The sequence below is a fragment of the Mauremys mutica genome, chromosome 2 (genome assembly GCF_020497125.1).
Source record: "Mauremys mutica isolate MM-2020 ecotype Southern chromosome 2, ASM2049712v1, whole genome shotgun sequence".
Classification (NCBI taxonomy): Eukaryota; Metazoa; Chordata; order Testudines; family Geoemydidae; genus Mauremys; species Mauremys mutica.
In genome coordinates, this window is record NC_059073.1 from 4687974 (window position 1) to 4714817 (window position 26844).

General features: G+C 68.2%; 1 protein-coding gene across 2 annotated transcripts in view; it reads right to left on the reverse strand.

The window, feature by feature from the left end:
- Positions 1–2693: 2693 nt before the first annotated feature.
- Positions 2694–26844, reverse strand: part of BOP1 (BOP1 ribosomal biogenesis factor) — a 92588-nt gene continuing 68437 nt past the window's right edge. Inside the window, exons 1-14 of one of the 2 annotated variants that reach the window (XM_045003464.1) lie at positions 23182–23269; positions 16392–16546; positions 15440–15557; positions 13546–13647; positions 13233–13445; positions 12324–12485; positions 11990–12070; positions 10477–10546; positions 8641–8773; positions 6595–6775; positions 5487–5775; positions 5018–5102; positions 3504–3611; positions 2694–3045 (exon numbers count right to left, since the gene is read on the reverse strand). In XM_045003464.1, coding sequence (XP_044859399.1) covers positions 2892–3045; positions 3504–3611; positions 5018–5102; positions 5487–5775; positions 6595–6775; positions 8641–8773; positions 10477–10546; positions 11990–12070; positions 12324–12485; positions 13233–13445; positions 13546–13647; positions 15440–15557; positions 16392–16516 — 1821 coding nt within the window. In that variant the 5' untranslated portion in view covers positions 16517–16546; positions 23182–23269 and the 3' untranslated portion in view covers positions 2694–2891. Of the gene's footprint in view, positions 3046–3503; positions 3612–5017; positions 5103–5486; positions 5776–6594; positions 6776–8640; positions 8774–10476; positions 10547–11989; positions 12071–12323; positions 12486–13232; positions 13446–13545; positions 13648–15439; positions 15558–16391; positions 16547–23181; positions 23270–26844 lie in introns of those variants that run through there. The other variant, XM_045003463.1, reaches the window with a different exon arrangement.

Below are 26844 nucleotides of genomic sequence, written 5' to 3' on the forward strand. Positions count from 1 at the left end.
GGAACCCTTAAGAACAGCCCCACTTCGTCACCGCTGCGCCAAGCGCTTACACTGTCTCTTCCCGCGCAACAGGGCCTGCTGATGAAAGGGAGGATTTGAACCCAGGCTGAGGAAACACTTGTGATGCTGGGAGTAATTAGACTGTGGAACTCATGGCCACAGGACAGGGTTGAGTCCAAGTGTCTTAAGCTCATGACGTGCCTGAGGCCACAGAGCTGGGACCCCTCCGGCTTCTCTCTCATGCAGGAAAGTGGCTGCTGGCTGTGTTGGTCCCTGCTGGCAGCTGTGGCTGGCCATGGTGCCCTGTGCCCACCATGCTGGGTGAGGGGCTGAGCCTAGCGACCTCTCCCCCGCAAGCTGTGGCTGCTGGTCTGGGGCTCGCCAGAGCTGGGCCGTGCATGGCCAGGTGGGGGGAGGCGGAGCTGAGCGGTGGTTTTTGTTACAGCGTGGCTATAAACCGGGTGCTGAGAGCCTGAGTCTCACCCCCCCGCCCCGCCCGCATGGGAAATGGGCCTGAGCCTGCCAGCTGGGCTGAGCTGTGTCCCCAACACTGGTGCTGTTACTTCCCTGCTGGAGGGCCCCAGGCTGGATGAGTCCTGGGGCAGGGCCTGTTGCACTGGGCACCCTGGGCTCTGGAGTGGAGCATCTCACCCTGCTCTAATGCGAAGACAGGCTCTGGGCAGAGTGCTGGCACCCTGGGCGTAAGCGCCTGAACTGCATGAGTCTCTCATGACCAGCAGCGACACAATTAACCGGGCTGACAGTCTGCGTTGACAGTAGGCTTCAGAGTGAACACCCCATTGCAGTGAAGGGCAGCAGCTGAGCCACTGGGTCACCGAGAGCTGGCTTTACTGGCGGGTGGGAGGCGGGCAGAGCCCTGCTGGGGAGAGCAGCTGGCTGGGGCGTTTGCACGCTCTGGCCTGTTCCTGCCGCTGGCTGACTTGTTTTTTCCATCCCGGCAGCTGCCGCTACCTGTTCCTCCTACTCCTCAACCCCTTCCAGGCCCTTCTGCTGCTCGGCAGCCAAACAGGAATTCCTCAGATTGCTCGGTCTGGCTGCACGTGGGCCCTAGCGCCGGGGGTGGGGTGGGGGCTGGCCCTTTCCCTGGCCAGCCGGGCCCTGCCAGGCTGACTCCGTCTTTTTCCACTTGTTAAAGTTCTTGCCCAAGGGTCGGGCGCTTTATTGCTTTCGTCTGGCTCTGGGGGTTGGGCGGCGCTCCCCTGGGGCAGGCAGCAGCCTGGAGAAGCCGCCCCATGGCAGACCCAGCGGGCCCCTCTCCTGTGCCTAGCAGTGCCCAGCTAGGGGGGCAGAGGCCAGCCTGCAGCGTGGGCCGGGGGAGCAGTCCTGCCCCCCGAGCTCCAGGCTTGGCTGGTCAGTGGCCCCAGCTCAGGCTGTTCCTGCCAGCCTGGGAGCGCAGACCCCAGCTGTGCTCGGTGCCCTGCGGGGGGAGACAGAGCTGAGGGCCTAGGCCCAGGCAGCTGCTGTCGAGGGAGGCAAGGTGCTGGGGGGCATGGATGGGGGGGGCTGGCAGGGGTCAGTGCTGGAGGATGGGTGAGGCTGGAAAAACGGGTAGGGCTGGGGCCAGAGGGAAGTACCTGGAGTGGGTTTGTGCCGGGGGTGGGGGGGTGAGCAGAACCCAGGGCCCCCTCGGTCATTGTCAGCGAACAGCTGCCCTGGGAGCTGCAGCCAGCGGCGAGAGACTGTCCTGGCCCAACACAAGAGCTGCTCCCAGCGCTGGGGGGGGGCTCAGGTACCCCCCCCCCCCCGACAGGGGGCTGGGAGCTGCGGAGGCAGCAGGAGGTGTTTCCTGGGGCCAGACACACCTCACCAGCCGGGCTGAGCTCCCGGCAGCTAAGCAGGGTGGGGGAGGGGCTTTGACATGCTAGCACAGCGCCCCCCCCCTCCCCCCCCGCATGGCCCCCTGCGGTTTCCATAACTGCAAGGGGGCGAGGGGGCTCTGACCTCACTGCACAGGCCCCAGGGGTGGTGGGGGAACAAGCCTAGCTCCAGCAGGGGGGCTCCCCGGAGCTGCTGTCCCTCAGCCCAGACTCCGGGGTGCTCGCCGGGTCTCCCCACGGCAGCTAACCGGGCCCTGGCCCAGCAGCACCGCGAGGGCACCGGCGCCTACGGCCCAGGGGGCTCAGAGCAGGGATCCTGCCCCAGCTGAGTTACTGGGGGCACCTGCTCTGCCCTTATGCTCCAAGCCTGGGTGTGCAGGGAGCCCGGGCTGGGCCATCAGGGCCCTGGCAGAGCCGGGTGGGGGAGGATGGGACCCGCCGGGGAGGGGAGCCCGGGGCTGGGCACGAGGGACATGTGGGGTGGGGGGGAGCGCGGGGCCGAGCAGGGCTGCTGGGGAGCCCAGGGCTGGGTTACGAGGGCAGCAGTGAGAGGCGCTGGGCCGCAGCCACCTTTGCCACATAGGTCACAGCTCTGGGGCTTTTAAAACCTCCTGCCCCCCCAGCTGGCAGCAGCGAGCCCTGCCCCCCCAGGGCAGCGAGGGCGCCTTGCAGAAAGCTCCGGCGGGGGGGGGTTACTGCCAGCCCCAGGGGGCCAGGGCAGCGGCGCTGCAGCAGGGCACCTCACGGGACCACGGCCCAGCTCCCACCAGCTGCCGGGCAGCACGACGGGGCCCCTGTGTCTGGAGCTGGCCCCCGGGGGAGGGGGGCCCCTGCCCACCCCCCAGCCCACACAGGACAGTACCGCAGCCCGTGCGTGTCCAGAGGCGTTTAATGAGAGACCCCCCGTGCCCCGGTGCGGAGCCCAGCGCACGGCTCCCAGGCAGGCAGCCGGCTCCGGCCCTGCCCCGGTGAAGAGAAGCCGGAGGCTCTGCGGCCCGGGGTGGCGCCCGCGGTCCCAGGCTGGCCTGGCGTCGCTCCGGTGCCGGGCCGGGGTTAGGCGAAGAGGCGGATGGTGGCGTCGGCGCCCGAGGAGAAGAGCCAGGGCTGGCTGGGATGGAAGAGGACGTCCAGCACGCCCAGGTCCCGGGCCGGCGCGTGGCCCTTCAGCACCTTCACGGGCACAATCAGCGGGTTCTGCAGCAGGTCACTGCGACAAAGGGGACCAGGTAAGGGGGGGGCTGTGACCCCACAACGCGCGAGGGCCATTGGGCTGCCCACCCCTCACCTTCCCCAGGGACGTGGGGTGCTCCAGTGGGGACAGGGGGCTGCACCCACCGAGGGCCCAGAGATGCCCGGGGTCCGTGTCCTGTCTGCAGAGAGGCTGCCCCCTCGCCTGTCCTCCCCCTCCGGTGCTGGGGGCTGGCCCCTGTCACCCCACAGCCCGCGAGCACGTGGCAGGGCCATTCCCCGCCCTGGCGCTACCCCCCCCCCATCTCGCCCCCCAGCCGGGGCCGCGAGCACGTGGCAGGGCCATTCCGTGCCCCGGCGCTACCCCCCCCCCCACATCTCACCCCCCAGCCGGGGCCGCGAGCACGGGGCAGGGCCATTCCCCGCCCGGGCGCTACCCCCCCCCCCACTCTGGCCCCCAGCCGGGCCCGCGCGTACTTGTAGACCATGCCGTGGCAGACGATGACGCTCCCGTCGTCCGAGCCCGAGGCGCAGAGCGGGTAGTGCTTGTGGAAGGCCACGCTCCGCAGCGCCTTCTTGTGGTGCCTGCCAGAGACCAGGGGAGAGACCCGTCAGGGCCAGGAGCCGCTGGGGCCGCCTGGCCAGCCCCGCCCCGCCCCCAGCAGCCTGCGCCGGGCCCCTGCGTGGCAAACAGCCGCTGAGGGCGAGATGGCGTCTGACAACAGGCTGGGGCAGCCACGCGGGGAGAGCTGCCTTGGGGCTCCCCAAAGGGGGCAGGGAGCAGCCGAGGGAATCCGGCGCCGGGCTGGGCAGCGAGCGGGGGGGCAGCACCAGGGAGCCAGCGTGATCGGGGCGGTGTCCTGGGGCAGGGAGAGCCAGCGCGGCCCTACAGTGCCCTGGGGAGACCCTGCGGACAGGGGGAGCCGCGGGGCGGGCAGAGGGGGAGCCGAGGGGCGGGCGGGCAGAGGGGGGAGCTGTGGGGTGAGTGGGCGGAGAGGGGGAGCCAAGGGGCGGGCAGGTGGACAGGGGGGAGCTGTGGGGCAGGTGGGCGGAGAGGGGGAGCCGAGGGGCGGGCAGGCAGACAGGGGGGAGCTGTGGGGCAGGTGGGCGGAGAGGGGGAGCCGCGAGCAAGGCGGGCGGACAGGGGGGAGCTGTGGGGCAGGTGGACAGGGGGGAGCTGTGGGGCAGGTGGGCGGAGAGGGGGAGCCGCGGGGCGGGCGGGTGGACAGGGGGGAGCTGTGGGGCAGGTGGACAGGGGGGAGCTGTGGGGCAGGAGGGTGGAGAGAGGGAGCTGCAGGGCAGGTGGAGAGGGGGAGCCGCGGGGTGGGTGAGCGGGCAGAGGGGGGAGCTGTGGGGCGGGCGGGCAGAGGGGGAGCCGCGGGGTGGGTGAGCGGGCAGAGGGGGAGCTGTGGGGTGAGTGGGCGGAGAGGGGGAGCCGAGGGGCGGGCAGGTGGACAGGGGGGAGCTGTGGGGCAGGTGGGCGGAGAGGGGGAGCCGAGGGGCGGGCAGGCAGACAGGGGGGAGCTGTGGGGCAGGTGGGCGGAGAGGGGGAGCCGCGAGCAAGGCGGGCGGACAGGGGGGAGCTGTGGGGCAGGTGGACAGGGGGGAGCTGTGGGGCAGGTGGGCAGAGGGGGAGCCGAGGGGCGGGCAGGTGGACAGGGGGGAGCTGTGGGGCAGGTGGGCGGAGAGGGGGAGCCGCGGGGCGGGCAGGTGGACAGGGGGGAGCTGTGGGGCGGGTGGACAGGGGGGAGCTGTGGGGCAGGTGGGCGGAGAGGGGGAGCCGCGGGGCGGGCAGGTGGACAGGGGGGAGCTGTGGGGCGGGTGGGCGGAGAGGGGGAGCCGCGGGGTGGGTGAGCGGGCAGAGGGGGAGCTGTGGGGCAGGTGGGCGGAGGGGGAGCCGCGGGCAAGGCAGGTAGACAGGGGGGAGCCGAGGGGCGGGCGGACAGGGGGGAGCTGTGGGGCGGGCGGGCGGACAGGGGGAGCACGCTCACCTCAGCACCCGGTAGGGCTTGGTGGACAGGTCCAGGTCGAACCAGGCCAGTTTGCTGTCGTAGCTCCCACAGATCAGGTTGTCTCCTGCCAGAGGGGAGGGGAGTGAGCGAGCGGGGTGCTGCCAGCAGCCACGGCCCCTGCAGGGGTGTCGCACACACCAGCCCCCCCGGCCCCCCGACAATGTCCCTCTGCAGCAGTGTCTCCCCCCTGAGAACAGCATTGCACCCCTCTGACACCAGGCTCCCCCCCACGGCAATGTGTCCCCCACAACTGACTGTGGCCCCGTGGCTGAGGGAACATGATTCTCCTGCCACCCCCCATCCTATAGGAGCTGCCCCCCGCAGCCTGGCCGCGGCTGGGCAGAGCAGCTCGTCTCGGCCTGGTGGACGGGCCGGGCCCTCGGGACACCCACGCCCAGCCAAGGGACGGCAGGGGCCGCGCCCAGACCGGCGGCCGGGCTCCACGTACCTGCGGGGTGGACGGCCATGCTGGACACCCACTTGCAGTTGGTCAGCAGCTTCTTGGCGAGCTCCTGCTTGAGCAGGTTGTAGAGGCGGACGTAGCGCTGGGTGGCCACGAAGAAGAAGGGCCGCAGCGGGTGGAAGAGGACGCACTGCACCTGCCCCTTGCTCCGGCGGAAGGGGCTCTGGCTCCAGCGCTTGCTGGCCTGGTGGATCAGCACCTGCGTGTGGCCGTCGTCAGCCAGGACGCTGGCCAGGTAGTCGCCTCGGGGGTGCCAGGTCACCTGCTTCACGGGCTGCGGAGCGGCACGGCCAGACGTCAGCTGCTGCCTGGGGCCACGGGGAGCCGTGCAGCCGGGCTGGGGGACGGGGCGCTCCACGGCGGCAGGGGTGTTTGTGTGGCTCAGGCCCTGGGGGGCTCCGGGTAGGGGCGCTCGGACCCCCGGGGAACATGGGTCAGGCCCTGGGGGGCTCTGGGCAGGGGCGCTCAGAGCCCCCCGGGGAACATGGGTCAGGCCCTGGGGTGCTCCGGGTAGGGGCGCTCGGACCCCCGGGGAACGCGGCTCAGGCCCCGGGGTGCTCCGTGTAGGGGCGCTCGGACCCCCGGGGAACGCGGCTCAGGCCCTGGGGGGCTCCGGGTAGGGGCGCTCGGACCCCCGGGGAACATGGGTCAGGCCCTGGGGTGCTCCAGGTAGGGGCGCTCGGAACCCCGGGGAACATGGGTCAGGCGGCTCTGGGCAGGGGCGCTCGGACCCCCGGGGAACATGGGTCAGGCCCTGGGGGGCTCCGGGTAGGGGCGCTCGGACCCCCGGGGAACATGGGTCAGGCCCTGGGGGGCTCCGGGTAGGGGCGCTCGGACCCCCGGGGAACATGGGTCAGGCCCTGGGGGGCTCCGGGTAGGGGCGCTCGGACCCCCGGGGAACATGGGTCAGGCCCTGGGGGGCTCCGGGTAGGGCAGGGGTGCTCGGACCCCCGGGGAACATGGCCGCTGGCAGAACCCGAGCAGGCCAGGCGAGGTGATGGGGGTCCAGCATGTGGGGACAACACCCCCCCACCCCCCAAGAGGTGCAGGGAAGAGTTCCCACCCCGTTCCAGGCCCCCAGGCCCCCCCGTACCTTCCCGTGCCGGATGATCAGCCGGACGCCCCTGCTGTGTTCCGCGCCGGCCGCCACGGCCCAGGTGACGGGCTGCAGCCGCTCCTCCTCCGGCGGCTCGTAGGCCTCCATCAGTTGGTCCGTGGCCCCATACAGCAGCTTGTCTCCGAGGCCGGGGTTCACCAGCAGGACGGACTGCTCCCTGCGGGGGGCGCTGCGGGTCAGAGCCGGGGACAGGGCCTGGCCTGCCTCCTCCCCTGCAGCCACGGCCTGTGGGAAGGGGAACCCGGTGCTGGTCCCGGGGGCCTGGCCAGCCTCCGACCTCTGCCCCCAAGAGCTCTGAAATCCAGCTGCACCCTGGGGCCCAGGGCAGCCCCGGCCAGGCAGATGGCAGGGGGCAAGTGATGCCTGAGGGGGGCACACAGCGATGAGATGGGACGGGGGGTGTCACAGGGCTGGGGGGCGTCATGGGGCTGGGGGTCACGTCACACAGCGACGAGATGGGATGGGGGTCACAGGGCTGGGGGGTCTCACATGCGGTGGGGGGGTCACACAGCGACGAGATGGGACAGGGGGTGTCACCGGGCTGGGGGGTCTCACACAGAGGAGATGCGGGGGGGGTCACACAGCGACGAGCCGGGACGGGGGGGTCATGGGGCTGGGGGGTCTCACACAGAGGAGATGCGGGGGGGGGTCACACAGTGACGAGACAGGACGGGGGTCACAGAGCTGGGGGGTCCCACACAGAGGAGATGCGGGGGGGGGGTCACACAGAGACGAGACGGGACGGGGGTGTCACAGGGCTGGGGGTCTCACACAGAGGAGATGCGGGGGGGGTCACACAGTGACGAGACGAGACGGGGGTCACAGAGCTGGGGGGTCTCACACAGAGGAGATGCGGGGGGGGTCACACAGTGACGAGACCGGACGGGGGTCACAGAGCGGGGGGGTCTCACACAGAGGAGATGCGGGGGGGGGTCACACAGTGACGAGACGGGACGGGGGTGTCACGGGGCTGGGGGGTCTCACACAGAGGAGATGCGGGGGGGGTCACACAGTGACGAGACGGGACGGGGGTCACAGAGCTGGGGGGTCTCACACAGAGGAGATGCGGGGGGGGTCACACAGTGACGAGACGGGACGGGGGTCACAGAGCTGGGGGGTCTCACACAGAGGAGATGCGGGGGGGGGTCACACAGCGACGAGACGGGACGGGGGGGTCATGGGGCTGGGGGGCGTCACGGGGGGGTCATGGGGCTGGGGGTCGCGTCACACAGCGACGAGATGGGATGGGGGTCACAGGGCTGGGGGGGGTCTCACATGCGGTGGGGGGGTCTCACAGCGACGAGACGGGACGGGGGGGTCACAGGGCTGGGGGGGTCTCACACAGAGGAGATGCGGGGGGGGGTCACACAGAGACGAGACGGGACGGGGGTCACAGAGCTGGGGGGTCTCACACAGAGGAGATGCGGGGGGGGTCACACAGTGACGAGACGGGACGGGGGGGTCACAGGGCTGGGACGGGGCTGGGGGTCGCGTCACACAGCGACGAGACGGGACGGGGGTCACAGGGCTGGGGGGTCTCACACAGAGGAGATGCGGGGGGGGTGTCACACAGCGACGGGACGGGGCGGGACGGGGGGGTCATGGGGCTGGGGGGCGTCACGGGGGGGTCACGGGGCTGGGGTGGGGCTGTGGGTCTCACACAGAGGAGATGCGGGGGGGGTCACACAGCGACGGGATGGGACGGGGGGGTCATGGGGCTGGGGGGCGTCACGGGGCTGGGGTGGGGCTGTGGGTCTCACACAGAGGAGATGCGGGGGCGGGGGTCACACAGCGACGGGATGGGACGGGGGGGTCATGGGGCTGGGGGGCGTCACGGGGCTGGGGTGGGGCTGTGGGTCTCACACAGAGGAGATGCGGGGGGGGGTCACACAGCGACGGGATGGGACGGGGGGGTCATGGGGCTGGGGGGCGTCACGGGGCTGGGGTGGGGCTGTGGGTCTCACACAGAGGAGATGCGGGGGCGGGGGTCACACAGCGACGGGACGGGGGGGTGTCACTCACACAGCCACGGCCACCAGGCAGACGGCGGGGTTGGGATTCCAGGCGACGCTCTTCACCACGCCCTCCACCGGGAGGGTTTTCATGCAGCGGGCGCTGCTCACCTCCCAGAACCGCACCGTGCCGTCGTCGGAGCCTGCGGGACAGGCCAGCGGGTGGGTCCCCGAAGAGGCAGGGGCCAGGCCCCGTCCCGCGCCCAGGCAGGCAGTGGGGGAGGGCTCAGCGGGGCACCAGTACACCCGTCTCCGCCCGCAGGGGCAGCTAGGACCTACCGGGCTGGGCCGGGGCCAGAGCACGGCGAGCTCCCGTCAAGTCCCTGGCACCACCCTGGGCAGGGCCATTTCCAGCCGCTCGAGGAGCAGCTCAGCGCCCCCGGCTCCCAGAAGGGGAAGTGGGTCAGCATGGACCCAGGACGAGCACCCTGCTGAGCCGCCCCCCTGCTGCGCCACACTGGGGGCCGGAGCCGGCCAGGCTGTGAGGGGCGAGCGCCCCCCCGCAGCGCCGCACTGGGGCCCGGAGCCGGCCTAGGCCGTGAGGGGCGAGCGCCCCCCTGAGCCGCCCCCCCGCAGCGCCGCACTGGGGGCCGGAGCCGGCCTAGGCCGTGAGGGGCGAGCACCCTGCTGAGCCGCCCCCCCGCAGCGCCGCACTGGGGGCCGGAGCCGGCCAGGCCGTGAGGGGCGAGCGCCCCCCCGCAGCGCCGCACTGGGCCCCGGAGCCGGCCAGGCCGTGAGGGGCGAGCGCCCCCCCGCAGCGCCGCACTGGGCCCCGGAGCCGGCCAGGCCGTGAGGGGCGAGCGCCCCCCCGCAGCGCCGCACTGGGCCCCGGAGCCGGCCAGGCTGGGAGGGGCGAGCGCCCCCCCGCAGCGCCGCACTGGGCCCCGGAGCCGGCCAGGCCGTGAGGGGCGAGCGCCCCCCCGCAGCGCCGCACTGGGCCCCGGAGCCGGCCAGGCTGTGAGGGGCGAGCGCCCCACTGAGCCGCCCCCCCTGCTGTGCCACACTGGGGCCCGGAGCCGGCCAGGCTGTGAGGGGCGAGCGCCCCCCCGCAGCGCCGCACTGGGCCCCGGAGCCGGCCAGGCTGTGAGGGGCGAGACCCCGGAGCAGCTGCTGTCCTGGCTGGTGCGGGCTGGTTTGCTCCTGGGCCCATGCAGAGAGAGACAGCCAGGGCTGGGTGTGAAGGGAGAGGGACAGGCCCCCCCCAGGCTCATGGGGTTATTTTTAACGCCTGATCTCAACCACTTTCCCAGCCCGTGGCCAGGAATCCAGCGGTTGTGGAACTCCCGATGGCGCATGGGCCACCTGGTGGGAGCTGCCAGCCCAGAACCGCCAGAGCCTGCCCTCTGCTCCTAGTGCCCTGCGTGCCAGCCCACGCCCCACTGCCTGGGGAGGTGCCGGAAGCGGCTGGAAACCCCCCCGGAACGGTTTATAGGCACCAGGGATTGCCACGAGCGTGCGCTGGGCCGGGCCGGGCTGGGCCAGCAGTCCTATCGCCGGCACCCGCCTCGTGCCCAGGGGAACTCTGCACTCCAGAAGCGAGTCACTGGGCCAGCCGGAGCGGCCGGGGGCAGCACAGGCTGGGCCTGGGATCGAATCCCCCCTGTGGTTCACGTGGCTCCCCAGGCCTCTCCTTCCTTCCCGCCCTTTCAGCCAGCCAGCCCCTACCCGCAGCAGTGCCGCGGGAGAGCCCGGGGGGCAGGCAGGCGGCTGCTCCTCGGGTACACGCAGAGCCGTGACAGGCACAGGAGCGCAGGCTGCGGGGTGCCGCCCCTCGCCCCACCCCAGCCCTGAGGGGTCTGTGTGGCTCTGGGCCGGCCGGGTGCCGCCCCGGGCACAGAGAGCTTACCTGACACCAGCCACTGCCCGCTGGGGGAGATGCTGAGGCAGCGCACGAGGCCGCTGTGCCCGCGGTAGACCTGGTGGAGACAATGAGACAGGTGAGGAGCCGCCAGTGCCACTCGCTGGCGTTCAGCTTGCCCGGGACCCCCCTGCACACACGGGAATGAGCCCTGGCATGGCGCCTGGGGCCTCCGGGTGCCCTTCTCCCCCGGCTAACGGGCTTGGGCAGCTGCGGGGGCACCGGGACGCTGACACTGGGGCTAGCAGCTCCACTCAGGCTGCTCCAGCGTCCGGCCCCAGCTCAGCTCAGGCTGCTCCAGCGTCCGGCCCCGGGGCAGAGATGAGCCCGGGCCGTGGCGGCAGAGTGGGGGAGGCTGGAGAGCGACGGACAGGCCCATGGTGGGGTTTGAGAGCTGCGACTGGTGCTGGCCACCCACGGCGTCTGTCCTGGGCGCAGCACATCCCTTCTCTTGCTCAGAGGACGATGCCCCAGGCCACACCCAACCTCAGGGGAGGCGCGGGTGCATAGGAACATCAGACCGGGCCCTACCAACAGTCCAGCTAGCCCGGGGTCCCGTCTTCTGGCTGGGGCTGGTGCCAGAGCACCAGGGGGAATGAACAGACCAGAGCAATTATCAAGTGACGCCTGGTCCAAGCTTCTGGCTGTCAGGTTTAGGGACACCCAGAGCAGGGGGTTGTGCCCTGCCGATCCCGGCTAATAGCCACTGAGGGACCAATCCTCCAGGAACTTTCCTTTTTGGAACCGTTATACTTTTGGCCTCACAACATCCCCTGGCAGCGAGTTCCACAGGCTGACGGTGCGTTGGGTGACGAAATACTGCCTTAGGTTTGTGTTAAACCTGCTGCCTGGTAAATATATTGGGTGACCCCTGGCTCTTGTGTACGTGAAGGAGTAAATGACACTTCATTCTTCACTTTCTCCACACCAGGTATGATTTTATAGACCTCTATCCTATCCCCCACTTAGCCAGCGCTTTGCAAGCTGAAAAGTCCCAGTTTTATTAATCTCTCCTCATACGGAAGCTGTTCCATGCCCCTAATCTCTACTTTTACCAATTCTAATGTACCTCTTTTACGGTGGGGCAACCGACCTGCACGCAGTATTCATGGTGTGGGCACACCAGAGATTACGATATTTGCTGTCTTACTATCTGTCCCATTCCTAATGGGACTGGTTCACGTCCCAGATGAGGAGCCGTTGTTACCCCTTATCACAGCTTCAAATGTCAGGAGTCAAGGTTATTCTCCCCTATACACCTAGTGATGGGGTGTCTAGATTGCCTCCTGCAGCAGGGAGTTCCACAGCTGCCCTGGTCTCTATGTGCCCCCTTAAGCCCTGTGCTCTGGGATGGGGACGGAGGCTCCCATCGCGGCCCCCTTCCGAGCTTTTCTTTCCAGCCTAACGAAGACCCCTCAGCCTCCTTCACTCCCAGCCCCACCCTGGTGTCTGTTCCCCTCCCCTCGCTCACGGCAGCCCTGACCACACCACACGGCATTACCAGGGCCTGCGTGGTGGGGAACGGCTGCAGGTCCCGCGGCTTCGGCAGCTTGGGAATCAGGTCTTCCGGGTCCACGTTCACCTGCAAGAGAACCAAGCCCATGTAGTGCACAGGGGGCACAGGGTTGCCCCACCTGAGGGTGCCGGGCAGCAGGCTACCTGCATCCCACTCGATCAGCTGGGCACCCACCCGGCCCCAGGGCGACAGCTCTCTGTAAGGGGCAGCGAGCAGGAGCCGCACTGCAGAGCTCGGTGAGCTGGTTGTGTGTGTGGCGCGTGAGGTGGGTTTCCCGCCCTTGGCTCTGCTGGGCCCAGGTCACACCCCCCCCACTCACCCTCATCTTCCTCTGGCGCGGGCACAGGTAGAGGTCGAGGCAGCGCTCGAAGCGCTCGTGGATGAAGCGGGCGTAGGCTGGCACCGCACGCAGGCACCGGTACTGCTGGGGCAGGAAGTTCAGCTTCCGCTCCGCGGCCTCCTGCTGCTCCCAGGCCAGCTTCTGCAGGGCAAAGGGCAAAGGTCAGCAGCCGGCCCCCAAACCAGACACCTCTCGGGGGACAGGGGACCCGCTTTCCGTCCCCTCCCCGGGGGGGGCCCAGGTGCCCAGAGCCCGGCTGCCAGGGGCAGAGGGAGTGTCTGAGCCTGGGAACCAAGCCTATGGCAGCGCCAAGGATCCCGGCCCAGAGAACTGCTCCCTGCACTAGCCACAGAATCACAGAAACGTGGGGCTGGAAGGGACCTCGAGGGGCCATGGACTCCAGCCCCCCGTGGTGGGGCAGGGCCGAGGAACCCTAGACCGGCCCTGGCAGGGGTTTGTTCAGCCAGTGACGGGGACCCCACAACCCCCCTGGGCCGCCTGTTCCAGAGCTTAACTCCTCAGCCTGTTCCTAATCTCTAACCGAAACCTCCCCTGCTGCAGGTTCAGCCCGTTACTTCCTCTCCTACCCTCAGCGGCCCCGGAGAACGGCTGATCCCCGGCCCAGTGCTGCGCAGAGCGGGACAGTGACCTCCCGCATGTGCGCCCCAGAAGGACGTTAGCCCTTTTCACAGCTGCACCCCACTGCTGGGTCATGCTCAGTGTCACCCCGACCCCTCGCCACGGGGTCCCCACTGGGTAGCTGTGCCTTTGCACTCGGCTGTATTGAATTTCATCCATGCCAAGCCTGCCTGCAGCACCCCCCACACAGAGTGCACCCTCCATAGCCCCATGAGCCCCCCAATATCCCCCCACCCCCTCGCCCCTCACCTCCTCCTCGCTCAGCAGGTACTCGGGCGGGGGGTTGTATGACTCCTCGTGGCCCGGCAGCCGCAGCTTTGGGGCTGGCACGTGCATCTTGTGGCGCCCCAGGATGGAGTTGGGGTCCTCCTGGGCCCAGAGGTCATAGTAGCTGGGCGTGTCCTCCTTGGGCCTGCGCGGTTTGATCCAGCCCATCTTGATGGCATGGACCAGCTTGGAGACCTGCCGAGCAGGGAGAGGCCACAGATGGGTCAGCACCAGGATTCGGGGGGCCTGGCTGGGGGCCCAGCTCTGGGGGCAGCTGGCACTGACAGGCTCTTACCTTCTCCTTCTCCAGGAGGGAGGGGATGAAGCTGCGCTTGTCGGCCGGGCGGTTCGTCACCGGGTGGATCATCACCTGGCTGCTGAAGAAGTCAACGGCTGGCTGGGAAGGGAGAGCGAGGGGTCACTCCGGCTGCCCCGGCCCTCCGAGCAGGGACCTTGCCGTGGCCCACTGGGTCCCCGCCCAGCCTGGGAAGGCAGGAGGGCAACACGCTGCAAGGGAGACGCGCCGCACAACCAGCCCTGGAGGGGGTGTCCCTGGGGAGAGGGGAGGGGAGGGGGCCCACACAGGCCTGGCCTGGGAGGTGGGGGCTGTGGGGTGAGGGGAGGGAGCCCCCGTGGAGGGGGTGTCCCTGGGGAGGGGAGGGGGCCCACACAGGCCTGGCCTGGGAGGTGGGGGCTGTGGGGTGGGAGCCCCCGTGGAGGGGGTGTCCCTGGGGAGGGGGCACACACAGGCCTGGCCTGGGAGGTGGGGGCTGTGGGGTGAGGGGAGGGAGCCCCCATGGAGGGGGTGTCCCTGGGGAGGGAAGGGGGCCCTCGCAGGCCTGGCCTGGGAGGTGGGGGCTGTGGGGTGAGGGGAGGGAGCCCCCATGGAGGGGGTGTCCCTGGGGAGGGGAGGGGAGGGGGCCCACACAGGCCTGGCCTGGGAGGTGGGGGCTGTGGGGTGAGGGGAGGGGAGGGGGCCCACACAGGCCTGGCCTGGGAGGTGGGGGCTGTGGGGTGAGGGGAGGGAGCCCCCATGGAGGGGGTGTCCCTGGGGAGGGGAGGGGGCCCACGCAGGCCTGGCCTGGGAGGTGGGGGCTGTGGGGTGAGGGGAAGGAGCCCCCGTGGAGGGGGTGTCCCTGGGGAGGGGGCCCACACAGGCCTGGCCTGGGAGGTGGGGGCTGTGGGGTGAGGGGAAGGAGCCCCCATGGAGGGGGTGTCCCTGGGGAGGGAAGGGGAGGGGGCCCACACAGGCCTGGCCTGGGAGGTGGGGGCTGTGGGGTGAGGGGAGGGGAGGGGGCCCACACAGGCCTGGCCTGGGAGGTGGGGGCTGTGGGGTGAGGGGAGGGAGCCCCCATGGAGGGGGTGTCCCTGGGGAGGAGAGGGGGCCCACACAGGCCTGGCCTGGGAGGTGGGGGCTGTGGGGTGAGGGGAGGGAGCCCCCGTGGAGGGGGTGTCCCTGGGGAGGGGGCCCACACAGGCCTGGCCTGGGAGGTGGGGGCTGTGGGGTGAGGGGAAGGAGCCCCTGTGGAGGTGGTGTCCCTGGGGAGGGGAGGGGGCCCACGCAGGCCTGGCCTGGGAGGTGGGGGCTGTGGGGTGAGGGGAGGGAGCCCCCGTGGAGGGGGTGTCCCTGGGGAGGGGAGGGGGGGAGCCCCACACAGGCCTGGCCTGGGAGGTGGGGGCTGTGGGGTGAGGGGAAGGAGCCCCCGTGGAGGGGGTGTCCCTGGGGAGGGGAGGTGAGGGGGCCCACACAGGCCTGGCCTGGGAGGTGGGGGCTGTGGGGTGGGAGCCCCCGTGGAGGGGGTGTCCCTGGGGAGGGGGCACACACAGGCCTGGCCTGGGAGGTGGGGGCTGTGGGGTGGGAACCCCCGTGGAGGGGGTGTCCCTGGGGAGGGGGCCCACACAGGCCTGGCCTGGGAGGTGGGGGCTGTGGGGTGGGAGCCCCCGTGGAGGGGGTGTCCCTGGGGAGGGGGCCCACACAGGCCTGGCCTGGGAGGTGGGGGCTGTGGGGTGAGGGGAAGGAGCCCCTGTGGAGGTGGTGTCCCTGGGGAGGGGAGGGGGCCCACGCAGGCCTGGCCTGGGAGGTGGGGGCTGTGGGGTGAGGGGAGGGAGCCCCCGTGGAGGGGGTGTCCCTGGGGAGGGGGGGAGCCCCACACATGCCCAGCCCCAGAGGTGGCAGCAGGGTCCCCTACCTCATAGGGGTTGAGGTGCACGTCTCCGAATTGCCCTTTCTGCAGCCGCTGCACCAGCTCCACCTGCTCGTCCGTCAGCCTCACGTCCACCCCCGTCAGCTTGTCCTGCACCGTGCGCCTGAGGGAGAGTAACGTGTGAGGGGCGAGGGCTGGGCTGCCGCGTGAGTCTGTCCCTGTGAGGCCCATCCGGAGGGCGCTCCGCTCCCAAAGCTGATCTCGGTGCTGGCCTGCAGGAGGTGAGCCCCCTGCCCATCTCCTCGAACCGACTCCTCGCCGGCAGCCCCCGCAGAGGTGCCAAGGGAGCCCCCCCTCCCCAGGGCCGGGGCAGGAAGCCAGGCTGCAGACCTGCCCCTTCGCCAGCCCTGCGCTGGCTGGGAGGGAGTGGGAGGGGGCTGGGCCGGGTGGGCGATGGCGGGACCATGGCTCCCCCAAGTGCACAGAGGGCTCGGAGGGCGCAGGCAGAGTTCACTCTCCAGGCTGTGCCGCTCTGCCCGCAGGGGGAGAGCTGCCGGAAAGCCACGGCAGCGAGCCCAGGGACCCAGCCCCCGGCCAGCACGGGGCATGTGAGAGTCTGCTCTGGGTTCACCGCGTGTGGCCCGGAGAGCGCCTGCCTCCCCCCACGGGGCACTGGGGCGGCAGCAGGCGAGCTGCGGAGCAGCCTGGGGCCCGTGCTCGGGGAGGACACAGACAGAAGCCAGCGGAAAGCTGAACGGTCGCCCCGTGGGCTCCGAACACAGCAGGGCGCCGAGCTTTCCTGGGGCAGCAGGCTTCACGCACCAGGCAGGCAGAGGCACGTGCTGGGGCTGCCCAGGCTTTGGGGAGGGGGAGGGGGAGGCACAGGCCTTTGTCCTGCCTGGGAGCAGGACCCCAGGCTGGGGCAGTGGGAGTGGTCGTGCCCCTGGCCTGGAACTCGGGGCGTTCCTGGGGGAAGAGGGGAACCCCAGCCCCTCACCAGTAATCGGGGTTCTCCATCTGGTCCAGGAACTTGTCCAGCTCGTCCTTGGTTCGGATCGGCTTGTAGATCCTCTTGCCGTCCAGGTCATAGCCGACGTGCGGGTAGTCCTGGTACCACTCCATGGGGATGTTGCCCACCGTGTTCCGCACGTCCTGCAGCGGGACAGACGGCGGGCGGTGAGCTCGCACGGGGCTCCTCCCTAGCGGGTCTCAGTCAGACCTCCCAGCTAGCGCAGGCCAGAGACCCGCCCCCCAACCACTCCTAGAGCCGAGCTGTTAGGAACGCAGCCCGCCCCGGAGAATCCACCCCGCCCCGGTAAGGCGTTCCAAGGGTTAATGACACTCACTATTAAACAGGGACAGCTCCCTTCCTGTGTGAACGTGTCTAGCATCAGCTTCCAGCCACTGGAGCAGGGCAGACCGCTCTCTGCTAACCCGAAGAGCCCACTATTAAAGGTGTGTTCCCCATGCACTGACCTAGTCACCCTGAACCAGCTCCTAGCCCAGCAAAACAGCCGGAGCTCTGGCGTCTAAGTGCTCGCTCGGAGTCAGGTTTTCTAACCAGCTAATCGTTCCTGGGACTCTTCTCTGCACCCCCGCTAATTTATCACCAGCCTTGTATTGTCGGCACCAGAACTGGACCCAGGACCCCAGCAGCTCACCCAGTGCAAGGTACAGCGGCACAAGAACCTCTCTGCTCCTATGCGAGATTCCCCCCTTTATGCATTCAAGGATCCCATTAGCCCTTTTGGCCACAGTGGGAGCCCATCCCAAAATCCTTCAGTCACTGCTTCCCAGGATAGCGCCCTCCAGCCTGGAAGTATGGCCTGCACCGTCCCCAGAGGGCTACACTGACATTTGGCCAGATTAAAACATGGATTGTTTGCCTGTGCCCAGTTTACCAAGTCTGACGAAGTGGGACTGTTCCTAATGTTTCCTCTGAATACTGGGTGGGTGCCTCAGTTTCCCCTGTGCATTTCTTGTCTCTAGGGGCTGAGATTGTGGCAGAGCAAAGGGCCAGTGTGTGTAAATGGCCGACCCTCTGTCTCCTGGCAACTAATGGCCAGGCCCTTCCCCCCTGCAGGGGGATGCTAAAGGTGGGGGAGAACAAAGAGGTCAGGTGACCTCCTGGCCTGGGAAAGAGGAAAAGGCCAGAAAGGAGGGGCTCCTGGCAGGGGAATTGAAGAGAACCCCGAGGTTGGGGGCTAAGTTCCCTACTACCCAAAAGGACCTGACTAAGGGGGCCCTGTTTGTGCCGACAAGCTGTGGGGTGGACTGTGTTCCTGTCGTCTAATAAACCTTCTCTTCTGCTGCCTGGCTGAGAGTCCCGGTGAATCGCAGGAAGCCGGGGGTGCCGGGCCTCGTCTCCCCACACTCCGTGGCACCAAGCGATCCCAAGTGCTGCGCCAGTGACCTGGCCTCTTCATGATCTGCCACTCCCCCCATTTCTGAGTCCTCGGCAAACGTAACCAGTGATGGTTGGATGTTTTCTTCCAGGCCACGGATCGAAGTGATCACTAGCGCAGGGCCAAGCATCGATCCCTGGGGGAGCCCTGCAGACGCTCACGCACTCGGTGAGCATTCCCTGCGTGCGATATCCGTGGAGAGCGTGTGTGATGCCACCCGCCGTCTGAGCACATCACAGCACCACCGTCACCTCTCGCAGCCAAACCGGCGCGCTCCCCCCCCCATCCCCCCGCAGACACCAGGCCTGCCACGGGGGGGGAGTGGGGTCTGACAGAGCTGGGCCGGGACTGGATCCTAGAGCACAGGGTTCCCAGACCCACGCTTGCTCCACAGAGCCCTGCCCCCCCTCCACCCCGGCATCCTGCACGGCGGCTCCTCCTCCTCCAGTCCACGTGCTATGGCACCTGTGTGCCCGCGCCAGCCCCCGCCTCCACCCCAGCATCCTGCACGGCGGCTCCTCCTCCTCCAGTCCACGTGCTATGGCACCTGTGTGCCCGCGCCAGCCCCCGCCTCCACCCCAGCATCCTGCACGGCGGCTCCTCCTCCTCCAGTCCACGTGCTATGGCACCTGTGTGCCCGCGCCAGCCCCCGCCTCCACCCCCACCCCAGCATCCCGCACGGCGGCTCCTCCTCCTCCAGTCCACGTGCTATGGCACCTGTGTGCCCGCGCCAGCCCCCGCCTCCACCCCAGCATCCTGCACGGCGGCTCCTCCTCCTCCAGTCCACGTGCTATGGCACCTGTGTGCCCGCGCCAGCCCCCGCCTCCACCCCAGCATCCCGCACGGCGGCTCCTCCTCCTCCAGTCCATGTGCTATGGCACCTGTGTGCCCGCGCCAGCCCCCGCCTCCACCCCAGCATCCTGCACGGCGGCTCCTCCTCCTCCAGTCCACGTGCTATGGCACCTGTGTGCCCGCGCCAGCCCCCGCCTCCACCCCAGCATCCCGCACGGCGGCTCCTCCTCCTCCAGTCCACGTGCTATGGCACCTGTGTGCCCGCGCCAGCCCCCGCCTCCACCCCAGCATCCCGCACGGCGGCTCCTCCTCCTCCAGTCCACGTGCTATGGCACCTGTGTGCCCACCCCAGCCCCCGCCTCCACCCCAGCATCCCGCACGGCGGCTCCTCCTCCTCCAGTCCACGTGCTATGGCACCTGTGTGCCCACCCCAGCCCCCCCCTCCACCCCAGCATCCTGCACGGCGGCTCCTCCTCCTCCAGTCCACGTGCTATGGCACCTGTGTGTCCGCGCCAGCCCCCGCCTCCACCCCAGCATCCCGCACGGCGGCTCCTCCTCCTCCAGTCCACGTGCTATGGCACCTGTGTGCCCGCGCCAGCCCCCGCCTCCCCCGCAGCATCCTGCACGGCGGCTCCTCCTCCTCCAGTCCATGTGCTACGGCACGTGTGTGCCCGCGCCAGCCCCCCCCCTCCACCCCAGCATCCCGCACGGCTGGCAGCAGGTCAGCGCTCTGCTCTGCCTGGGCGGAGACCCAGGTTCGCTTCTCTCCTTTGGTGGGGCCCGACTCGAGAAACCCTGGTCAAGATGGTGGAAGGCCTGCGGGGCCCTATCGGGGTCACACAGACGGCTGTGACTGCCTTCGACAGCCCCGGGAGTGCTGGGAGCTTGCCAGGGCGACCTTCAGCCGAGCAAAGCTCGGGCGCCCCGGTGCACCCTTAGGAGACAGCCGGCCGCGGCGTCAGCACCCTCCATGGCAGAACCTCCTGCAGCCAACACAAGTGCAGACAGGGATGAGCCCCCTAGGAAAGGCTCCTGCCTGCGGGCCTCACCTCTCAGCGAACACCCAGGGCATCATGTCCCCTGCAGCTGGCACGGCCTCCGGCTCCGCTCTGCCCAGCCAGTCCCCACCCCTTCGCCCCAGCCGGCCTGCCCTGCCCTGCCCTGCCCTGCCGGGGAATGGGCACGAGGAGGGTCCGATGCCCAGCAGAGACTCTCGCTCCAGAAACTGAACCCATTCTGTGCCCTCCCAGCGGACGTGCAGCAAATCCCAGCTGGTGCGCCCGGCTGCCCCACGCCGTGCTCCATGGGTGCCGTGTTCTTGCAGCACATCGCCGGCAGCACGCCGAGCCCTGGGCGAGGGAACGGAGCCACCGGCCCCAAAGCGGCCAGCAGCGAAGCCAGGACCCCAAGCCCTAGCATGCCAAAGGCCCTGGGCAGACGCTGGGCATGGGGTGCCCAGCCCAGGGCTCGGCAGGCTGCAGATGGCTCCGGGGGCTCCCATGCTCACTAGCAGAGCAGAGCAATCCCGGCTCACTATGGATTTGAAGGGAACAAAGGAGCCCTGGGGGAGATACGCCCGCAGCCCCCCCTCGGCCAGCAGAGCGTTCCCAGCCTTCCGCTGCCTGGTGTGGAAACAACATCAAGGTAAGCACCTGGCACGCCTCGCTGACCACACCAGGGAGAGTTTAAAGGCCTTAACGGCTTCCTGATTGGAACCATAGCCAGGCTGCAGCGGAGCCGCCTTCCACGCAGGGTGCGGCGCTCGTTACCCGCAGCACAGGGTGGTCCCCATTAGCACACGGGCAGGGGCTGGTCAGCCGAACACGTTCCAGCACCCGTCCCTCACACAGGAGCGAGCCCCACATTTTCCAGGCCTCAGCTGCCAGGCCTGCTCCCCCTGCGCCTGCACAGACAGACAGACGTGCCCAGAGACAGACCTACCGGGGCCGTGCCACTGGGTTACACACATGTGCACACAGTGGGGGGAGGGTCCCATGTCTGCTCCAGCGGGGCTCCTGCACCTTCCTCTGCAGGCCCTGGGGCTGGCCCCAGTCAGAGCCTGGAGGCCAGGCTGGCTGCACCTCAGCTCTGATCCCAGCTGGCCGTTCCTCTGAACACACACAGTTAACCGTACCGAGAACACGGCCAGCCGCCCCGGGGTATGCAGCACACCCCGGCCGGCCTCGTCCTTAACACAGACTGCAGGTCCCAGCATGCCATGCAGCCACGCCGCTCGGTCCAGGGAGCAGTGCATGCTGGGACCATCGACAGGAGAGGGAAGCGGGAGGATGTGGTTGGTGCCCTGGCATTGCGGGGAGCCCAGGACAGCACCCCACTGCATCCAGTAGGCCAATGGCTACTGCCTCCAACCCACTCATTGTGTCTCCGCACTGGGTCAGGCCCGGGGTCAACAGCCCCTCTCGAGGCGCCTGGCGGGGCTGGGGTTGAGCAGAGCCAGCCCCCAATTCGCAGCTTTCGGGAGAGGGAGCAAAGCAGGGGTGTTTAACGACCAAGCCCCCCAGGCGTGCAGGGCACAGGCTCTATGGGGCGCAGGCTGCCTGGCGAGGCGGGGGCCAGTCAGCGTCAATGGGCTGGGCTGAGGAGCAGACTCCGTGGCTCCCCCAGGTGCACAGCGCAGAGCCCCCCCGCCCCGGGGAGGAAGGTGCGAACGTGACCTGCGCCCCACACTCTGCAGTCAGGGGTCACACTCACTCCGCTGCACCATCTGGTCCCCATAAACACCTGCAGCACAACAAAGCCTCCCCAGGAAAGAGGCCAGGGGCCCCGCGGAGGCAGAGCAGCAGCCCTTGGGGCCACATCCATCACGCTCCGAGCACACGTCAGCGCCGGACGTGCTCCGGCCCCACTGGGACTCGGCCAGGAATTTCCCACTCAGGAACGGCTGGGCCACGGGAGCCGCCGCCTGCTGCGCACGCAGGAAGAAACACCGGCTTCGAGGGGAGCAGAGACAGGGGGTGTTACGCTGCCCACCCTCGTGCTCCAGGCTACCAGGCTGGGGCGGGTGAGAGGAGACAGGCTCTCCAGGGTCTGTGTGCACAGCACGAGCAGCGGCAGCTCCAGCTCACCAGCCAGCACTGTCCTCTTCAGCGGCCTGGCCATGCTGCTTGCAGGCAGTGATGGGGGGACCAGAGGGCCCTGTGCCCATTCTGGCTCCCCCTGGCCTCTGGTGGTGGGGGGTCCCTGAGCAGAGGGCCCTGGATCAACGACACAGCAGCACCTGCTACCAGCAGCTCCCGGGGAAGGTCCTCGGACCCAGACCCCAACGAACGGGGGCCTGCTGCCACGCTGGGAGCCAGGGCCTGTCGTTCCTTGGCCGAGGCAGTCGCTGGTGGAGGGATGAGCTGAGCGATGTGCCCTGCAGCTGGTGCAGCGAGAGCCAGATGATCCCCGGGTCCGGCACACCCATGGGTATCTGCCCCGTGGAGATCTCACGGGTGTGCCTGAACTGGAGGCGGCCGCCAGGCAGGGCAGCACGGCCACTGCAGCGTTCCAGGACTCCAGCACGTTCGAAGGAGCTGCACACGCGGTGGTGACATGCCTCATCAATGGCTGACCATGGTCTTGGTTCGCAGGTTCCTGGGGAGCAGCTGGACAGGGCAAGGAGAGCGCCTGGCTCAGGCGGATTTGAACTATTGTCCTCGCAAAGGACGAGATTACAGAGGTGCCAGCACATGGCACTGGGAGGTGCAAGGGCAAAGCCAGCTACTCCCTGCAGGTCGAGATGGGAATCCGGGAGCCCATCTGACCCCAGGCAGCAGCTGAAATCAGGGGCTGAGACTCAGGCAGAGAGGCTGCTGGATGCGTATCTGCCTCAGAGTAGGCAGGGAGGACCCCAAAGGGCCCAGAGTGGCCTCAGCAAAGAGTGAAACTGAATCTCCTGGAGGATGTGGTGGAGCTGAGCTGGAGAACGGAGCCAGGGCAAGCAGCGCCCTGATCTCACCCAGTCACAAGGGGACTTGGAGCTCAGTCTGTGCAGCTTATCCCAGAGACTGTCGAGAGGTGACATGATCACGGTCCACAGGCACCGACTCGCAAGGGATTTCCAACAGCAGGTGGCTCCTTAGCCTGGCTGAAAATCCAGGGGCTGGAAGCTGAAGGTAAAAAACTCAGACTGGAAACGAGATGCAGATTTGTAACAGCGAGGGCCACTGGAAGAGTTCACCGAGGGCATGGTGGATTCTCCACCACCTGGAGTTTGAAAATCCAGCCTGGGCGTCTCTTCCTAGACCATCTGCTCTAGTCCAGCCAGGAGCGATGGACGGGCTGGAGGCAGGAGACACGGGGGGAGTTCTCTGGCCGGCAGGTCAGACAAGATCATAATGGTCCCTTCGAACGTTAACATCTACGTATCGGGAGTTCCTCCCCTCCCAGGAGGAGCCCCATGGTCCCAGTGTTTTCCTGGCCCTACAGACGAGTGAGGGGTTTCACCGACCAGCCCCAGTGTGTGTCCTTGCTGACCTGCAGCCCTGTCCTAGCCTACAGCACCGTCTACCCTCCCTACGCGTCACGCTGGCCCTTTCTGGGACCACTTCCCCTCCCCCAGAGTTTTAGGCGGTGCGTGGTGCTTATGGTGCACAGACCGGAATGGCCGGGCTCAGGCAGAGCTGGAGGATCCCTGCCCCTGGAAGTGGAGGTGAGTAACTGTCACGGAGTCCCCGGACGCTGCTCTGGAACTGCTCCCCACCAAGCCAGGCAGGACCCTGGGGAGCCTCCTCTCCCTCGGAGCAGCCTGTCTGCAGGGCAAGCAGCTCCCACGGCTTCACCTCCTGGGTCTCTCCTTGGAGCATTCAGCATCCTCTGCCCCTCTGTGCACTTCCCCCAGCGAGTCCGCCCCGGCGGGGTCCTGGGGAAGCCACAGGGTCCTGCCCCCCCCCACGTCGCAGCCAGACGTGACTCTCAGCCAGCCAGTAACACAGAGGTTTATTCGATGACAGGAACACGGGCTAAAACAGAGCTTGTTGGTCCAGTGAATGGGACCCCCTCAGTCGGGTCCATTCTGGGGCCCAGCGAGCCAGACCCCCACGTCTGCCCTCACTCCTCGTCCCCAGCCAGCCCCAAAACTGAAAACTCCCCCCAGCCTCTCACTCAGCCTCCCCCCAGCTCCTCCCCCAGCCTGTGTCTCCTTTGTCCAGTGTCCCGGGCAGAGGTGTCACCTGGCCTCCCACCCCCCTCCTGGGTTCTCAGGTTACATCCTCAGGTCTCCTCCCTTCCCCAGTGGCCCGTCCCAATTCCCCAGGTCAATACTCCCCACTCAGCACTCACAGACACAGCCAGGACATCCCCACTGCGGCACATCAGACTGGAGGGGCCCCGCATGGCCCCAAGTTCCGCGATGCGCCGCCTTCTCCTTGGCTGAAGAGGCAAAGCCTCTGGGCGGACACGCTGCCTCTCGAGCTGCGGGACGGTGCTTCAGACCCGCCGCACAGCCAGAGATGCAGAGGCAGACGCACGTGGGGGTGCTGAGGAGTTGGCTCCAGCAGGGCCGCCCGGGGGGCGGGGCAAGAGGGCAATTTGCCCCAGGCCCCCACGTGTTTTTCGGAGCCCCTGGAGCGGGGTCCTTCACTCACTCCGGGGGCTCCAGAAAACTCTCGCGGGGCCCGGGCCCCCGGAACTTCTTCCGCTCCCGGTCTTCGACGCTCCGGGGCGGAAGGACCCCCTGCTGGCGAATTACCGCCGAAGTGGGACCTGCCGCCGAAGTGCAGCCGGGTCTTCGGCGGTAATTCGGTGGCGGGGGGCCCTTCCGTTCTGGGACCCACCGCCGAAGTGCCCCGAAGACCCGCGGCGGGGGCCCCCGTTGCCAAATTACCGCCGAAGATCCGGCTGCACTTTGGTGGCAGGTCCCGCTTTGGTGGTAATTCGGTGGTGGGGGGCCCCTGCCGCGGGTCTTCGGGGCACTTTGGCGGCGGGTCCCAGAACAGAAGGCCCCCCCGCCGCCAAATTACCGCCGAAGCGGAGGCCCCCCCGCCGCCCAAGACCCCGGACCCCTGGAATCCTCTGGGCAGCCCTGGGCTCCAGGGTGCAGCCAAGCTGTAACACCCCCACCCCCACCCCCAGCTGCGGGTCGCTATCCGTTCTAAACCCCATTTCGCAGTAGCCGAGTGGCTCTGCCCCGGCAGTGCTGGGACTGGAAGCAGGTCCTGCAGCCAGCAGTAGCGAGCGCTCACTCTCGGACGGCCCCGGCCGCGTCCTGTGTAGTTAACACATCACCTCCAGCGAGCGAGAGGAGCCGCCGGCAGCCCCCGCGTGAGGCTGCCGTCACTCAGCCTCACGGCTGGAAGTTGTTCTTGGACGGGCCCAGGCATTCCTAGACGCACATTCCTGGCAGCTGGAAAGCGTCGTAGGAAAGAATCTTTTCACAGCATTTTCTTGAAAATATCCGGTCCACGTGGAGGAGAGAGGGGACGGGGTGAGCGCTCAGCCACGGACAGCCCACAGGCCTGGCACTCAAGGCTGCAGGACTAGACAGACGAGACGTAAAAAGGATCCAGGGAAGGGGCTGAACGTGCCCTGCCCTTCAGAACGACGCTCAGTATCGGGGCAAGAAGGGGGCTAGACAGACCTGGCGGCTGCCCAACAGGAGGGGGTGCTGGCTGGGGTAACGGCCATCCACCTCCCATGCTCCCTCCACCCCAGGGAGGGTCAGCAGCTCGGCCCCTCACTCCTGCCTGGGTGTGGGAAAAGGCTCAGACACGGGGAAGCTTTCTCGGAACCCTGGTCCCATTTGTATTTTCCAAGAAAGCAATCCAAGCTGCCCCCTGGGGACTGCCCCAGGCACCCCGCCAGCCCGAGAGGCACTGCCCCACACGGCAGCGCCTCTGTCCACACGGCGCAGGCTGGGCAGGCCAGCGCACCAAGGCCTCACCTCCGGCAGACAAGCCAGACTCCCTGGTAATAAAATTTGGGGCAGGGGATGGATCCCAGCAGGGAGTTTTCGGACTCCACCAGACAGTGCCGCACAGCCACTGCCTCCCTTGGAGAAGGTCCCGCACCAGGCCCGGTGTGGGATGCAGGCTCCCACTCCCTCTAAGCTGTCACATGGCAAAGCGACTAGCCGAGAGCGATTGGTCACTAAGACCCAGGGAACCCGGATCCCTGCTGGGAACCCAAAAGCAGCACTTAGTTTGCATTGCTGATCAGACAGCAGCAACCCTCCGGCTCTCCTGGCGTGGCAGCAATACCCGCAGGGCCAAGGCGGAGGGCCACAGCCGGCACTGCAGGGTCTTGCTAGGCCACGCCAGTCTTCAGAGCAGCATGTCAGAGGCACAGACTCTCCTGGTATTTGGAATCGGGGGATGGCAAGACAGGGGCTTGAAGCGGGCAGGACGGTGCCAGGGGGACAGGGTGCTGGGAGAGGCCAGTCCTGGCATCTGTCCTTGATAAAGACGCAGAGTTTCTGGAAATCAGTGTGTTGGCTCCAGCTCCTGGCCGGATTCCAGCACTGGTAATCGGACGCCAGCCTCTTTAAATTCACCTGTGCGTAGGGCTGCTGCATGGCTCACGTGCGGCGGCTGCATTCACCCCAGAGGAAGTTGCATTTCTGTGATAGTCAAAGTGTGTCCCACTTCAGCGAACAGTGCAAACTGCTCAGGGTGGCCCTTGGATAAGGGATGCTAGAGAAAAGCAAGCTCATTAGCAGAGCTAAAGCAAAGCAGATGGGTTTTTCCAACACAGGTCCAGGGAAGACGGGGGCATGGGCTGGCGCTCAGAAGCCGCTGGCAGATGACTGGCAGTACTGCCGCGGGGTGAGGAGAAGCGATAGGGAAGAGCGGTGGTGCAGGAGATGCAGCTCGCCCGCGAAGGCAGGGGAAGGGAGGGGTTCCGCAGCGGAGGGGATGTTCATGTCTGGAGAACGAACAATTGCCGCTAGTTAACGCAGCCAGTGACCAAGGGGCACTGCATGGGGGGAGGGCTGAAATTCCACGCTGCCCCAGTGGCGTGCGCGTTTCTGGCTGTCTCCTATCTGGGCACAGCCTCCACTGCTAGTCCTCCTGGTTAGACAGAACCCGGCACCCCAGGCAGCCGGGAGCAGAGCTGCCCGTGCCCGAGGCTGCACCCGACCAGTGTAAAAAGGACCAGGGGCCCGGCTGCACTCAGCAAGGGGCAGCGCTGCATGCTGGGATACGTAGACTCCGCGGGCTGGGCCACCGCATGAGGGCAGCTGGAGGCCCTGTGGTCGCACTTCTCAGGCCCGTGCGGCAGGGACCACCCCGGCCTTCCTTTGGGCAGTTTCGA